Source organism: Nyctibius grandis, chromosome 13 (genome assembly GCF_013368605.1).
Source record: "Nyctibius grandis isolate bNycGra1 chromosome 13, bNycGra1.pri, whole genome shotgun sequence".
Taxonomy (NCBI): domain Eukaryota; kingdom Metazoa; phylum Chordata; class Aves; order Nyctibiiformes; family Nyctibiidae; genus Nyctibius; species Nyctibius grandis.
The window spans coordinates 1,781,396-1,797,714 of record NC_090670.1 but is presented as its reverse complement, the minus strand read 5'-3'; the positions used below and the strand labels follow the sequence as shown (position 1 = coordinate 1,797,714).

The 16,319-nt window shown below is 45.6% G+C and overlaps 2 protein-coding genes across 2 annotated transcripts in view; both read left to right on the top strand.

Annotated features, from left to right (window-relative positions):
- Positions 1–8,223, top strand: part of BRWD3 (bromodomain and WD repeat domain containing 3) — a 57,484-nt gene extending 49,261 nt beyond the window's left edge. Inside the window, exons 36-40 of the mRNA XM_068411720.1 lie at positions 45–197; positions 2,735–2,898; positions 3,453–3,550; positions 4,054–4,212; positions 5,436–8,223. Coding sequence (XP_068267821.1) covers positions 45–197; positions 2,735–2,898; positions 3,453–3,550; positions 4,054–4,212; positions 5,436–6,220 — 1,359 coding nt within the window. The 3' untranslated portion in view covers positions 6,221–8,223. The remainder of the gene's footprint in view (positions 1–44; positions 198–2,734; positions 2,899–3,452; positions 3,551–4,053; positions 4,213–5,435) is intronic.
- A 6,185-nt stretch (positions 8,224–14,408) lies between these two features.
- LOC137669583 (syntaxin-1B-like) lies at positions 14,409–15,290 on the top strand. The gene has a single exon (XM_068411721.1). The coding sequence runs from the start codon at positions 14,409–14,411 to the stop codon at positions 15,288–15,290; it is 882 nt and encodes a 293-aa protein (XP_068267822.1).
- Positions 15,291–16,319: the final 1,029 nt, after the last annotated feature.

Sequence of the window (16,319 nt, the reverse complement as noted above, 5' to 3'; positions counted from 1 at the left end):
AGGATTTGATAGCCTTTGTTATTTTCTTTTGTATATTGTTACAGGATTATCGAGATATTGTAGACACTCCTATGGACTTCAGCACTGTGAAAGAAACCTTGGAAGCAGGAAACTACACTAGTCCCTTGGAATTCTACAAAGATATTCGTTTAATATTCTGCAACTCTAAAGCTTACACTCCTAATAAAAAGTCCCGAGTAAGTAATAAATTTTAATCCCTTCTTTACAAAGACCCTGGCCCTACATGAATACAGTGCATGAAATAAGGTCTGTATTTGCAAAGCAAAGCACTGCATTGTGAAATAAAAGTAAGTAATATATGTCAATTCTGTGACCTGTGGTTATAAATTTGCTTTGTTCTGCTCACGCAGCTCACTTCTGAATTTCATTTTCATCTGAGCTTTCTGAACTTAAAGCTTCTGAGAAATTGTGGGGTTACTGTTGCAACTATTTTTTTGAATATTTGTAGCAGAAAACTGATCCCCAGTTGCTTTTATTTTTTCAATAATTTATTCCTGGAAACAAGGCTATCGGCTTGATAACTGCTTATAAATATAGTAGGATCTTTTTTTAATCTATTGTTAGTGCAAGTATTATGCAATATTTCTACTGAGAGCATAATGATACTTAATTTTTTTTTCTAGTTTACTTAGTGTACTTGGCAAGACTTTCACACAGTGTTGCCTGTGTTTCTCAGGTGCTAATATTGCTTTTTTCTGCATGCAGGAATAGGAGTCTGCTTAGGGAGAAAAAATGTATTGGATTGGAGCCCTAAACGGGATGTGGCAAGAGGGAAAGGGGAGATCAAAATGTTAGAATATAGGTATTTTTATGAGCTGGGTAAAGTGACTACTAAGTGTGTGATTGATCCTGTGGACATGGCTGTGTCTGATACATGTTCCTGGGCAGTGTATTGCCTCTCAGCTTTTCCTAAGCTGACAAATGATCAAACGATTCTAAATTTTTCCAATGTTTTAATAATATATTGCTTATGCTCAAAAAATCACAAGTTGGCAGGAGGACACAGATGCAGGTTTTACCACCGTTGACGCAAAATAGAGTTCAAATGGTTGATGTCTTCATAATGTAACAGTAGGAAAAATTTTGACTGTACTCCCAGACACTAAAGAGAATTGCAACCACCTTATAATAATAAGGAAAAGATGCATATTAAATAAGTTGTGACAAAATCACATCGGTGAAACACATCATTTAGCATAGATAAGAACCCTTTTCAGAAAGGGTTATTAGACATTGGAATGGGCTGCCCAGAGAGGTGGTGGAGTCACCATCTCTGGAGGGGTTTAAGAAAAGCCTGGACATGGCACTTAGTGCCCTGGTCTAGTTGCCATGGTGGTGTCAGGGCAATGGTTGGACTCGATGAGCCCAGAGGGCTCTTCCAGCCTGGTTAATTCTGTGATTCTGTGGGTAAGCTCTGAAGAGAAAGATCAGTACCTTTTGCTTGCTTTGTTAGAAAGGGATTCTGTAGAGGATTGCAAGAAGACAGGTGATTTGAGGGTGTTTTATTTGTGCTTGATATCAGAGTCAACTTGGTGAGTTATTTACTGCTGCGCGCTCCCTGGGATCTTCCCTGTGTATTTAATAACTGAGCAGCTTGTGAGTCAGCTCCCAAATTACTGTAATGGAGTGGCCCATCAATATCCATTTGCTTAAATACTGTGAAGTGCCTCGGTGAGATAATCCTTGCTGGAGGGCTGGGGCACTCAGCCGGGCCCTCTGCCACTGCAGGTTCATCTGCTGCCAAATGTGTGCTGACATCCTGAGGTTTTCTAGCCCGTTTTACCCTCTTTGCAGCAGCATCCTGAGTGGAGGCAAGCAGGGCAGGGTGCTACAGACCAGAGCTAAAGAAAGAGACGTTGCTAAAATATAAGGGTCTGGGCAAAATTAAGTTATATGAATGTAAAGAAAACTCTATCAAAGAGATTTTATATTCAGAGAGACTGCAGGAAATGGGAAGAGGTCTGAGTATAAGGTGATGACAACATCTTGATGGTGTTTACCCAATTTTCAGAAGACTGGATGCAGCAGAAGGGTAAGGGTATGAGGAAGGAATCAAGAGCTTTGTTTTATTTATGCTGAGTTTGAACTATTAGTTTGTCATAACTCAAACACATCCGAGGTAAAATCTTGAATAGAAGTAAATACAGTCTGAAATATGGAGAAAATGGCCATGAATGAATTTGTGGATGAGGCTACACAGAGGCACGGCCTAGAAAGGGAAGAGGAAAAAGGTTTAAGGATTTTGACATCTGCCTTACAGAAATTAGGAATGAGGACATTTTAGTTGGCTTCTGTGTGCAGCTCTGTAGGGGCGGTGTGAAGGACTCATCACTAGGGAATTAAAGCCAAAAACAAAGGTGAGGGGGCAGGGAAGTTCCATTGTTTTTCCCTTGGTACTTCAACTTATCTTATGATGTGCTTCCATGCTTTATGGAGATCAAAAAAGGACGCTGTATTTCAGTAACCTGGATATCCGTTTTCCTTTATCTCTATAAATATTTTGTACTGTAAGTAGTGAAATCATTTTATCAGAATACTTTCTGTTGCAGGAATACACGTGTATGTGAAAGGAAATTATAGATAAAGAACCTTTGTAGTTGAATGTCACCATGAATGTTTCTTTTGTGCTACAAAGTCTGGGCATCTTTGACTTTTTTGCTTATCTTCTAGTTATTCAACTTCTAATAAGTATGACCATGCTTTCTCACTCCAGATTTACAGCATGACACTTCGACTATCTGCCTTATTTGAAAATCATATGAAAAATATCATCTCTGAGTACAAGTCAGCAATGCAATGTCAGAAGAGGAAGAGGCCACGGTACCGAAAACGGCTACGAAGCAGTAGCAGCTCACCCTCAACTAGCAGAGCATCTAGGTAACGTAACGATAGTGAGACTTGCTGTCAGTGTCACGTGAGATGGCAGTGGTAGACATGCCTTTGTGAGTGAGCAGTCAGTAACAGTATTGCTCCTTTCCTGATGCAGTTGCTCTTTTGGGTGATAAAATCAAATTCTGTGCTCAATTTGTAGTTTGTGCCTAATTCTGGTAAGTGAAAGACTATGTCGTTAGAAGTATTCCCTCTGGAGCAAATGGAAGAGCAAGTTTCTTTTTGCCTTTGTTTAGTAACTGTTGAAAAAAGCCTTGTATAATCCTTTCCTGACTTCTATATGATACATTATCGAAGTAAACTGAGTATTTGTTTTAAAAGGTGAGATAAAATCTTGTTCTGGCAAACTCATACGCCTTTATCAAACAGAATGATATTGTCACTATTTTTAGTATTACTACACCTGTGTGAGCACTGGGAAGAGATCATTTGTGTTAAGCATTTGCTGCAAAAAACGAGACACTTTGCAGGGGAAATTGGTTTTATGTTTGGGTCTTTTGGTACTAACAGTTTTATCTCTTTGGGATATTTTGTGTCTTCAGCCCAAAAGGGAAACAGAAGCAAATGAAGATTCAACCTAAACCCAACCTGAATACCTCACTGCCTTTGACTAGGACTAGTTCTTCTGTTTCGTCTCATGGTGAGGAGAAATTTTATAATATGCATCCTTTCTCTTGCAGCAACTTGTATGTGCAGAATGATAAAAAAGCTGAAGGATGTTTCATGTTCAGTTTAAATCTTCTATTCATGAGACAAATGCAAAACCCACCTGCTGGAAGAGCAAGTAGCAAGGTCGTGTAAATATATGGTCTGTAGATTGTGTTAGCTGAACTTGGCCCTCCAGCTGTTGGTAGGTTATTGGTAAGGGTCAGAGAATAGAGCACCTGGGTGTGTCCTTGATAAGAATTAATCTAGTGACAAGAGCCTGGGCTTCCTGTACACGGGCTTCTCTCGTACAGCGATTACGAGTACATTAAGCTTACTTTGGATTGCAACCCGGAGGAATCTGTCTCTTCAGAGGCAGCTTGGTAAGCTTAACCTCCTGACTTGGGCTGTTAACTCAGGTGATGCAAAACTTCCCCAAAATGCCTTGTATTGGAGGGTAAAGGTTACTCTGTCGTGTTAGCGGTGTCCTGTCTAAAGTTTCAGATACAGCAGAAGAACCTCTGGGTTCAGCCACTGGTGAAGAGATGGAAGGGCAGCCATCTTCCTCGGGCTCAAATGCACAGAACCGAAGTGGAAATACCATTGATCCAGGGAAAAGTAGACCCATCAGGAGTAAATCTACACCAGTGAAACAAGGTGAGAAATAATACATATTCTGTTCTTTGAATGACTTGTTTCACTAGGAATGGAAGATGTTGCTTCTGTCTGATGCTTATGATATTCTTGTCCAAGTCTATCATTATACTATATCCCCAAACCATACTAAAGAATTGAATTTACCTTACTTCTCACAGTTCTGTGGTCAATTGTCTGAAGTGTGGCATGCACCTGATGCCATATGCACTTCAGTGAAGTCCTTAAAAATTTCTCCAGATGGAAAAGCTTGATTGCTCTTAAACTTCTTGAGAACTACAGTTCCTTCAGGAGTTAGAAAAAGGCAAACCAAAGCAAAAGAATCCCCACCCCAAAACCGTGTTGTTTTATTAATCAAGTTGAAACCTAAGATGAAAAAAGTTTTAAAAAATTTGAATATTTTTGTCATAATCAAGACTTAAGTGATTATGATTAGAAGGGAAACACTGTTTGAAAACTGTGGTGTTTTGTCTCTGGGACATTAAGCAGACTTTCTGCTGAGGTAGGCATTGAGTGAGCACTGGCTGAAACCCTGAAGCCTTTGTCAAGACCCTACTGCTGTGCTGTAGCAGTGTTGTATGTTGCAGGTGAGCTTTTCATATCCAAGAAGATATTTAATCTTCGTTGTGAGATTCGTAACTCTGAAAACATGTAGTATTTTGGGTCCCAAGCCAGCAAGATACTTCATATATTTTTAAATTAAGGTGTTCAGCAATCCTAGTGAGCTTTCTTGGGTTATTTAGTGACTTGAAATTGTGATTGCAATAAGTGCTCCCTGGTCTAAGCCTTTTGAGAACATGCATTTGATGGGGAATAAATATGGCTTGCAGAGTGTTATTTTAGTGTATACAGGTTTGAAATGGATTTTAGAGTTTTTTCTGCCTTGGCACACTAGGTAGGATTTGTCTGACTAAATGTTAGATGTTTGTGTCTAACCCAGTCACTCTGAGCTCCTTTTATTGACTGGATCTTCACTGACCTCTGAGTCAAGACAGTTTGCAGTCCTTCCTTCCAGAGAAGATGAACCGTGTTTACTTTGATAAATTTTCCCCTTTGAGCACCTGTTTGTCTCCACAGCATATAAAGGTCGTCTGTGGTGAGTGGCTCAGAGCTGGATCATCCCCAGAGCACACCTCAAAGGCAGATGAGGCGAATCCCACTTTTTGTATCCTATTTGGCTCAGGCGTGACGATGATAACCGATGGGGTTGTTTTGTGTTTGCTTAGATCACTCTCCTGACGGACCACTTACAAACGGGGATGGCAGAGAACCTCGGACAGGAGTCAAGAGGAAGTTAGTAAGTGCGTCAGAAGAAGATGAGCATCTGGAGGAGGTGGAGGAAGAGGAAAAGAAGAGAGAATTAAAGGAAAAATCTGGTTTATCTTCATCAGAAAGTGGGGAATCGGGATCCAGTTCAAGTTCTGAAAGCAGAAGTGGCTCTGATTCAGACTCTGAATCAACATCTCGAACAGATCAGGATTACATTGATGGAGACCATGACTACAGCAAAGTTGTGCAATCCAAAAAACCCAAAAGGAAAATCAAAAGGAAAATCACCGCTGGGAAACGGAATTGGCAGGGCAGAGGGACAGGGAGGAGAGGCAGATGGGGGAGGTGGGGGAGATGGAGTAGAGGGGGAAGAGGTGGCAGAGGCGGAAGAGGCTGTGGCAGAGGAAGAGGTGGCGGCAGGGGAGGAAGAAGAGGCCGAGGAGGCAGAGGAGCCTCGCGAGGAGCCACCAGAGCGAAACGTGCCCGAATTACAGATGATGAATTTGAAAATCTGTTTGGAGGACAGTTTGGTGAGAACGTGTTTGGAGGGCGGTTCGGTCGGCCGCCTCGAATCAAAACAAGGAACGAGGGCAGGAGAACTGTCCTGTACAACGACGATTCTGATAATGACAATTTTGTGCACACCGAGGATCCGTTGAACCTTGGTACTTCCAGGTCAGGCAGGGTGCGGAAAATGACAGAAAAAGCCAGGGTCAGCCATCTCATGGGATGGAATTATTGACAGATGAAAAACTTTGGAACAATTTTGAAAGAACTTCAATGGCCTTCTACTGCAGGGATTTTACCAGAAAAATCTACCAAGCAAGTTGTGCGGGGACTCCACTCACGTTTCACAGTGGTGCTTTTCCATCATGTCAGTTTGCGTTTGTTTTAAAGCTTCAGATCGCCACACTTCATTGGTCAAAACAAGCCTTAGTCATTGGGCCTTAAATTACAGAAATTCTTCCCCACACACTACGAGTTCATCACATTAAAGAGGCTTCCAGCTCCTCAATAAGAACATGACATTTTGAGTCACGATTATGACTTCTCTCCCTTGTTTTGTTTTTGTATTATAGAAATAGCACCTTCTTACAGAGTTTTTATGTGGTTTCTGCCATAAATCCTTATACACAGTAATAATTAACTTTTGCACAATACACCAATCCTAAAGGCAGCTATAAAATGTTTACAGTTTCTATATTGTAAGAAGGATCTGGATTATTTTAATCTTCCCAGGCCAAACGTTCATGAATTGTGCTGAACTGAAGTATGTCTATACTACGGTCACGGGGGTCCTGACGTGCTTTCTATCGGTTCTTTATTCGTGTAAAAAGTGACAAAGGGTTGGTGCCTTGTAAATATGTAGCAAACCTTCGATGTGGTGTGTCCTATGTGTGCATTAACTTTATTAAAAAGAGAATACTTGAGAAGTATGGATTATCTAGACAAAAGGTGCCAAATGCAAAAGTTACTTGCATCTATTTTCTTTTTGTCCTCTCATATTTTTGTAGTCTTAATAGAGATTGTGCAGCTAAGGGGTGACTTCAACATTTGAAAGGTTCCTCCTCTTCAAAGCATAACGTGATTTTTAATAGTAGCTCAGCTACCTCTATTTACAACTACTGGAAATGTAAAAGAAAATAGATGCTGTTATTCAGTACGTGTTGGAGAAGAGGCAAGAAGGAGCGTAGAGGATTGCTCGCCAAGTTGTAGAGTAACTATGTCTTCATTGCATTGACACAACGAAAGCAAATCTACGTAATTCTGGGAGTTTTCAGCAGTGTTTTCAGCAGGTGGTGATTTGTTTGTGCAGACAGGCCGACTGTCTCCCACACCTTTCTGCTCCTGCTTGCTCGGTGCAAATCTGGGTTAGTTGTAATTTATCCCTTGAAGGTGATGAGGGAGCTGTACGGGCTCTGGGGCCGGCGGTGGCTGGCAGTGCGGATAAGCTCCTGCTCACAGATGGACTCTTGTATCTCGAGCTTCCAGAAGAGAATCCGTGTTGCACTGTACTCGTTACCCTGAAAGCAGACATCCTTTTGGTAGTAATAGTGTACGGTGTGTGATGACACTTGGAGTCTTGCTCCTCGGTGAGCAGAAACAGGCGTTTGGCGTGGGCTGAGCTGGAGATGAGCAGCCTCTTATTTCGTAGGGTCTGACTGGAATATAGATGGGACTTCAGTTTTCTCCCGCTGTCTAAATGAATCTGACAGTTCTGGCTTTGTTAAGAGAAGGGAGTTAGATTACACAGAACAAACTAAAAAAGAGACTAGAAAGTTTTAGTGGAGTTTTTTAAGCTTATTTTTTTTAAACTTTCATCCAATATCCTTAAGTTCTTCTGTGCACAGCTTGGTCAATAATTCTGGAAAACCTCAGGCAGCAAAGAGTGACCCATGTGTATTCTCAGATGCAGAAGGAATTTAATTTTTGACTTTCTATATTAAGCACTAGCTCTTTTATCTCGCTTTCCAAAAATTCTAGTTTAGATGCAAAGTGACTTGAAAAAATGCAGAGGTTTAGTTTTGTGATGGAGGAGAGTATATCCTAAATTGCTCAGAGCATTAATAGGGTTTATGGTACAGCACCGAAATCACACTTTTAATTTTTTAAGGAATGTTTTGAATCCGCTGTAATCCGTTTCTGGACTTGATTCAGTTGTGCTTTGATAAGGGGAAAAAAAAAAAGTGTGGAGGCTCTCCTAGTTGTGTGTTGGGCTTTAAAATATAAACACCTGTCCTGTCATCTCTCTCATATCCATGTATATATAGACACACATATATATTTATAAGAAATGTATTATTTCTTTGACTAATTGGTCCTTCTACCTATGGTAACCAGGAATAGCATGTATGCATCAGTCCATAGTCAGAATCATCCCCTGTTTAGATCAGTCCTGTTGAGCTAATGTAAACACTATGGTTTCTGTTCTAAAGCCTGAAAATCTTGAAATGCAAAAGAAATGCTTTTCCTATATTTCTGACTGGCCGAAAATCCACTTCCTTATTTATTTTGTGTAGGGGTTGGGGAGAGATAAAACACGTGGGTTCCAGAGAAATCATTTTATAAGTTTGTGTATTTTAGCAGCAATTAGAATAATATTAAGTATGTTCTTAAATGTATCTTTTCTATGTAATGAAGTACTGTGAAGATAACAGTGAAGCATCCCTTTGCTGCGGCGTAAGTATTAATCAAACGTGTTACATGATTAAAAGCTAGACAGCAGGGTGTGCTAGAACAACAGAACTGTTGCTTATTGTAAAAAAAAAAAAAAGCTTTTTTTTGTGCATGAGAACCTTTTATAAGCATGAAAGAACGAACTTGGGTTTAGAGATGTTATTTTTACTTGGTTTTGTATCTGGATTCTTTCTCTGAGTTAAGCAATTGGTTTCTCATCGCCTCGTTCTGTGGAATAATTATAATTTTGTAGTGACTTGAACACTTTCTCTCAAAACCCAAATCCTATCAGGAGCCACTTACGGTTGCAGAAAACTTAGTATCAACCCAGCAGAAGCAGTAAAATGACTTAGACCTTGTACCGTCTCGCTCCCTGATCCAGAACCCGAGCGTGCAGCCAGCATCTCGGGGAGCTGCCGAGCTCCTGGCAGGCTGCGGCGCCCGGCGTGTTGCAGAGGCAGGACCATAGTCTCTCTCCTTGCACTTGTAACAAAAAAACTCCAAAACTCTGCCTAAGAAAAGGGTTTGAAGGTCTGATTCTGTATCAGATTCCTGAGGGTTCAGGAGGCGTGCAGGCAGGCCAGGGCTTCCTCTGCTGCCGTAGGATTTGTGCGTGGGCATCGGTGTGTCAAGGTTTTCTCTAGCCGGGCAATCCTGATGATCCCGAGTTTGTGGGGGACTTGAGGGCATTTGGAGACACCTTGGAAGACGCTCCGTCCTCTGGGGCGCTGGGGCTGATCATCTCGTGTGCGGCTTTGTTCTCAGACTGCTCCTGCCTACAAACACGCCGTCCCCGTAGCGCTCCCGTTCCTCCCCAGAGCAGGGCACGCGTGGCGAAGCTGATTTTGCAGCATTGATGGGCTGTTGTCTCTGTTCAACCCGAACTTTGCCTGCTTTTTATTTTCTCCATCACCTTTTGTTTTGCTCTTTGCCGTGCTCCACCTCTCTTCTTTAGCTTCCCCTTCTTGCCCCTGTAGGTTATTTAGGATACTCTTTTGGGAACTCGTGATATCTTGATGAATTCTACTTCAGCTAGACTCTAAGATTTAATGCTTCCTATGCCTCTTTTTTCCCCCAAGACTTTCCATATTTTTTTAGATCTGCCTTGCTTTGTTTACTAGCAACACTCCCAAATTGCTGGAGGTGGATTTAATGAAGATGGAAAGGTTGAGGGCCGGCTTCTCGGCTGCTCTGCACCTCTGTGGCCGCCCGTACCCCGCGTGGCAGCGCTGGCAGGGGCAGCACGTGCCTTCCCTGGCTCCGGGCAGGCGGGGACGGGCAGCGGGACTGCTCCCTTCGTGCTGCCTTACCCGCAGCTCCGCAAAACACCACTTGGTTCCACCTCATCTCCCTTAACACTCCGTGTGCTCCCTGTCCTCCGAGTTCCTCCTTTTGTCCCTTGCTGTGGGAATTGCAGTTAATGTAACCCTTGTAGGAGTCGCGTGCTTCCAGCCTCACGAGATACTCCTGGTTGAAATAACCCGTGAAACTTACGTTGGTGCTTGAACTTAGATGGGTCTGGGCAGTTTTGTCACTCCTCTCTACCTTTCTATCGCTCCTTTCTCCATAAACTAAGCAGATCCCAGTCAACCCCACCCTGCAGATAAACAAGCAAAATATAATCATGAAGGAATAATTCGTGGAGGATTTTTGGCCGCTTAAAATTTTGCGTCCTGTTGCCTATTTGAATTTTCCCTGAATGTTTCTGCACCTCGGCCGCTTCTCCTGCACAGAGGCAGGAAGACTGAAAGCACTGGAAAGAACTGACACCGGGTGCATAGTAAAGAGAGTTTTCAAGTAACTTAAAAAATGTGGAAAGACCAAGGACAATGTGTTGCTTTTGGCAGCGTTTGGAGGCTCTCTTGACCGCAAAAAGCAAGATGAACCTTGGCAAGCCTTGGAAAAGGCTGCTCCTGGCCGTCCCTGGGATGCTTCTGGCAACCGTTCAAATCACACAGTGTTAACGTGAGCAAATCGGTTTAAATCACTAATTTTTGATACGAACTTGATCAATATTTCATCTTTAATCTGAGTGGTGAATGACAGGGAAAACCGAATAGCTGTAGGTTTGAGGGTGTCTTGTCAGCCCTGCCTTGGAGTGTCCTGCTGTCGTTGGTCTGTGTCACAATGTCCATGTCTTAACAATGTGTTTGTGTGTTTACGTGTCTTTATTTTAATTTTTTTTTAAACCATCCTGCAAAGTTTTATAAAATGTTAATTATTTACGTGATAGACTGAAGGAGCAGTTACCAATCCAAGGATAAATCTATATTTAGTACCGTAGGGAGCTGTCATTGTGTTCTTACACGTCTGTATTATAGAAAATTACTGCGCATGCGCAATAGATAATTTTCCAATATTAGTATATCAGAGGTTTACACATTGAAAAAAGAAAACTCCTTTATGTACAGTAAGTAACAGCCTGCAAAATTTAGTCTAAAAGTTGTCTTTTTTTTTAGTTTTAGAAATGCAAAGACCTCTCGGAAGCTTGTACATTTTTAATGCGTCATGTTCAGCCCACAGCAAACTTGCACAACTGTGCTACGAATCCCTGAAAAATTAGATTTCCAGTGGAACTGCTGTCACAGCCTTAACTCTAGTGTGATAAAAATGGTGCTTAAATACTTTTATGTGCGTGGATGTGGGTACCTGATAAGAGCTGGTGAGAATTTAAAGTAAAACCGAGCAGCTTAGTGCTGCGCTTGCGGGTTAATACTCCTGGCAGGTAACTGCAGCCACGTTTGGGACGCGTGTAAATATGTGGAAAATATTTAAACTGGTGGACAGTGAAGAGCAGTTTCTCAATTTGGGGGGTTTTAATTGGCCAGTGCTGCGTATCTGCCCGGTTTCTGGGTCTGGGAGAAGCAGGGTGGCGAGGGGAGCCGGGGTCCTGCCCGAACGCTCCGGTGTGCCTCGTGGCTGCACCGCTCCGGGGCAGAGAACAGCAAAATTCTCCATCTTTCTTCCTAAAAATGCCTCTGGGCAGAGCGGTGGCTGCTCGGATATATTCAGAAATCAAAGTCTGATGCTTATTTTTCTGTAGAAATACTAATACAGGCGATTCATTCCTCCATGAGTCATAGCAGAGTTCATTTAGAAACACCAGTTAATGTTGGAGCGATGAGATTCACGTGATTTAGGCTCTACGGTTCATGTTCTGGGTGATTTAAAAATACTCCAAAAATGCACAAAACTATTAGAATTATGTCTACTTTCTATATTTTTTTTTTTCTCCAGGTGATATTTATGCCCATATCTTCACATCCGCTATCTCAGGTCCCTTTAAATGAATACTTCAGGGATTTTGATGCCACGTGTTGGCAGACCAAATGTAATATTTATATGCAATGAGCTGTTAGTTTTTGTATTGTACAAATGTAAATTTGTAAAGATTTTTTTCTAGAGTTTTTTTGAAGTCACTTATGTAATCTAGGATGTTTCATTTTCCAGCTGTGGGATTGTCTTAATAAAAAAACAGAGAAACTCTTACTTTGCTTTTGCGTTACTTACTAAATAGCTTAGATATTAAAAAGACCAAAAAAAATTTAAAATGAGTTTTCAATGTAAAAAGAAAATCACTTTTTGATTCAACCGGATCATTTTATAGTTATAAAAAAGGAAATTTTTATAAACTGGTTATAGAAACTTTTATAAACTGTGCAGATCTCGAGCAGGAGAGAAGGGAGACCCTCACCTTGGCCAATGGCAAGTGCCAGGGCTCGCTGGGAGTCTGTCCCCCAAATCACCGTCTGACCTGGCTCCAAAACACCCTGTTCCTGGGCAAAAGGAGAGGAACAGCTGATGCTTTCTTGGGAAATGATGTGAAATGCACCGTCCGGGGCGATGGGTCTTGTGCAGAGCTTCCTCGAGCAGCACCAGCGTGAGCCAGGAGGAGGTTTCTGGGTGAGGTCCCTCCTGCCGCTGCGGGACACGGGTGGCTTCAGGTGGTGAGATGCAGCTCGAGGAGGAGGTTGTACCTATTTTTAAGGGGTATTTAATGCAAACCAAGAAACTACTCGTTTTTCATCACTGTTCTTGCCCTCTTGTTAAATAGCAGCGATAATATTGTTTAAACAAGGCTTTTCCTACGCAAGTGGTGCTCAGAGCCGGAGCATGGACGGCACCGGGGTGTTGGGGCCAGCGCGGGCTGGGCGCTGCCCTGTGGGGCCGGGGGTCTCTGGGCTTGGCCGGGGGCAGGTGCTGACCCTCACCTGCAAGCACTTAAAGGGCCAAGTTCGATAAGGCTGACCCTGCACCAGCCCAGATACAGCGGGGAGGGGTTGGGGACTGTCACGGGGCTGCGTTTCCCCCACACGCTGCACAAAGGCTTTAAAGCCCTTTTGTCCTGTCGGGCACAGATAGTTTAATGCTCAAAAACGGCTGTTCCAGGGTGTTGGGTTCAGGACAGCCTCTGCAGTCACCCTGGCCCTCTCCAGCCTGTCCCCCCACCTATCGCTCGCCCAATGTAGTATTTTAGCTTTTCCCCTCTCTCATCTCCTGCCTGACTTGTTTCATTTTATTGTGCTGATTCAAACAGGCCAAATGGAAATTCCTTTCAGAGGTGAATGAGTATCTTTTAACACAACGCTCATGCTCCAGGCCCCAGGAACAGAAGGGCTTTTTTTTCTTGGCCCTGTTGGTTACAGAGAGCAGAATTAAACTTGCATTGCACAGATGCTGAAGCCCCTGCCAAGTACCTCCATCAAATGAAGAAATTATACTCTCTTCAGAGCTGCTTTACTTCTGCCAACCCACCCTTTGCTGTCACTCCTGTAGATGTTATATCAGAGGTATTATATACTTTATATCATCATATGTTTAGGTCATATGTGGTAATGCATATTATAATATATATGATATATTGATGTGGTAGAGAACAATTCTATTATTCTTCCAATGCACTTTGGAAATGTGTTTTGTAGCAGTATTGCTTTTTAACGGTAATTTTTGCAGATGTTTTAGAACTAAATCGTGATTTTTATGCATTTCAGCAGTGTGTGGACAGCCGTGTCCTCCCAATGCTCACTTCCAGCCTGGAGAACCCTGAGGCCCCCTCCTCTATCTGCCCATCAGCTGCTCGTGTGATGCTCCACCTGTGCAGGGCCCTGCCCGGCATGTGGGTGCTCGTGGGGCGCTGTCGGGCTCTCGGAGCCCTTTGCAGGAGGGGGAAGCCGTGCTGTGCCTCCCTCCCATCTTTCCAGTCCAAAATAAGCCCTGCAAGAGGGTGATTGCCCTGCGGTTGTTGTATCAAAGCTGCTTCTCAAGGCTCGTTAAGAGGCCTGAGGAGGGCTGCGTGGATGTTTGCACATAAGCCCCTTCTTCATTTGAAGGCTGTTTTTGAGGTGCAGGACGGAGGTGCCGCTGCGGGGCCCTGTGGCAGGAGGGGAGGCCGCTGGGCAGGCGGGCCCCTTCCTTGGTCCCATGGACTCCGGGGTTTCTTTGTTTCTCAGTGAATAAAAGCCCTTTGTTTTAAAACCCGGAGGACCAGCTGCTGAGCCAGAAGAGCCTCTCCCGTGACGTAGGCGCTGGCAGTCCTCCCGCCTCGGCGAACCCCCTTCCCCTCCCCGGCGCGGTGGCGTCGGGCCCGGCGGCTGACGCAGGGCGGCCTGCCCGCCTCCTTCAATATTTGCTCGGGCGCAGGAGGGAAGGTTTTAACAGCTCTCGCTGACGCAGGGAGCTCCGGCCTCGCTCCTTCCCTCCAGGGGCTGATGTGCCGCTCGTCCCGCGGATGGTGCCGGCGGCCGGCGTGGAGCATGAGGGACCGGCTGGCCGAGCTGCGGCGGAGAGCTGCGGCCGAGGGCCACCTGCACGAGGACACTCTGTGCTTCGACAACCCGGCCTTCGGCGGGGACGACGCCAGCGCCGTGGGCCAGGCGCTGCGGGAGGCGGCCGAGCTGTGGCAGGAGCTGGAGGGGCTGGAGCAGCTCTCCGAGAGCATCGACAGGACGCAGCAGACGGTGCTGTGCTGCACCTCCGAGGAGAGCGTCGCCCGGGAGAAGCAGGGCCTCGGTGCCGCCAGAGCCGCCTTCACCCGCGAGGCCATGGCTCTGCAGCCCCGGCTGGGCGCCCTGCCCGTGTCACCGGAGGGGACCACGGGGCGAGCGGGCCCCCGCATCCGGCAGAGCCAGCTGTGGCTGCTGCTGCGGCGGTACCGCGCCGTCCTCGCCTGCCACTATGCCCGCGAGAGCCGCTACCGGCAGCGGCTGAAGGAGCAGATCGAGAGGCAGGCGGAGCTGGCGGGCATTGACCTGGGGGCCGAGGACTTGGACCAGCTGGCTGAGAGCCCCGAGGTGTCCCGCATCGTGGGCCGGGACCTGGAAGAGCTCAAGGCCAAGCAGCACCTGGCCGTGGCCCAGGCGCGCCAGCAGCAGCTCCTCGCCCTGGAAGCGCAGATGGCGGAGCTGCGCGGCCTCTTCCTGCAGCTGGAGGGGCTGCTGGCCGAGCAGCACGGGGCCGCTGACAGCGTGGAGCACTACGTCCTGCGCACCCTCGACTACGTCGCCCAGACCGGCGACGAGGTGAAGAAAGCCGTCAAGTACCAGCGACCGTCGCGGCTCTCGGCCCTGCTGACGGCTGCGCTCAGCCTCTGCGCCTGCTGCGCCTGCCTGCCCTGCCTCGGCGGGACCCTCCGCTGAGCCTCGGCCGCACCGGGGGGGCTTCACAGCAGCTCTCATGGATTTCCCCCTGTGTCTGTGCAAGAAATGGCGTCATGAGAGGCTGCTGCTGCCTTGTACTTCTTGCATGGCGGTGCAGGGACCACACACGCCTTGCACGGTGTCACAGGGACCGTGCACACCTTGTGCCATGATGTAGGGACTATGAACACCTTGCATGGCAGCATCGGGACCGCACAGACCTCGTACGATGGCGTGAGGACCAAGCACGTGTTGCACAGTGGCACAGGGACCATGCACACCTTGTGCAATGATGCAGGGACTGTGCCCACCTTGCGTGGCAGCACAGGGACCATATAAACCTTGTACGAAGGCGGAAGGACCGTGCACACCTTGCACGGGAGCATGGGGCCCACGTGCATCTTGCATGGTGGTGTGGGGCCCACACAGGCCTTTCACGTGGCACAGGGCCCACGCACACCTTGTGTGGCAGCGTGGGGACCACACGTGCCTTGTGTAACGGGATGGAGAGCACACTTGCACTGTAGGACAGGCCCCCAGAGCACTGCAGCGCCCAACAAGGAAAAGCACTTTTAATACTATGAAACCTAACTGAAAAACTTTAATGTTTCTCTTTTTTTTTTTATTTATTTAAAGGAGAGATCAAAAAAAAAAGCCTGTTGATGTTTTTGGCACTTTATTTTTACATGCGAGGAGACCCGATGGCTCGGTGCCAGCACGGAGCAGCATGAAGGCTCCTCCGCCACATCTGAATCTTTATTTTCCCCACGTTCTCTGATTTCTACTTCCTGGGCTTTTTTTACGTGAATTAATGTTGCTTTTTTATCATTGCTGGTTTGAACACAGGCGGTCAGGTTTGGGCCGGGTGTCCTGCACGGCTCACCCCGTGGTGTGACACCGGGAGGGGTTTTACACAATCGAAGCAGTTTTTTGGGAGACTGCAGCAGCCAGTGCCGGCAGCCCTGCAGAACTGGTTGAGCTGCTCAGTAAATGATTATCCGTAAAGCACAGGAAAAAACCGGGTTATTG

Bases quoted from the DNA above. Each gene is read 5' to 3' on its own strand.
- LOC137669583 (XM_068411721.1), top strand. From the start codon at position 14,409: ATGAGGGACCGGCTGGCCGAGCTGCGGCGGAGAGCTGCGGCCGAGGGC.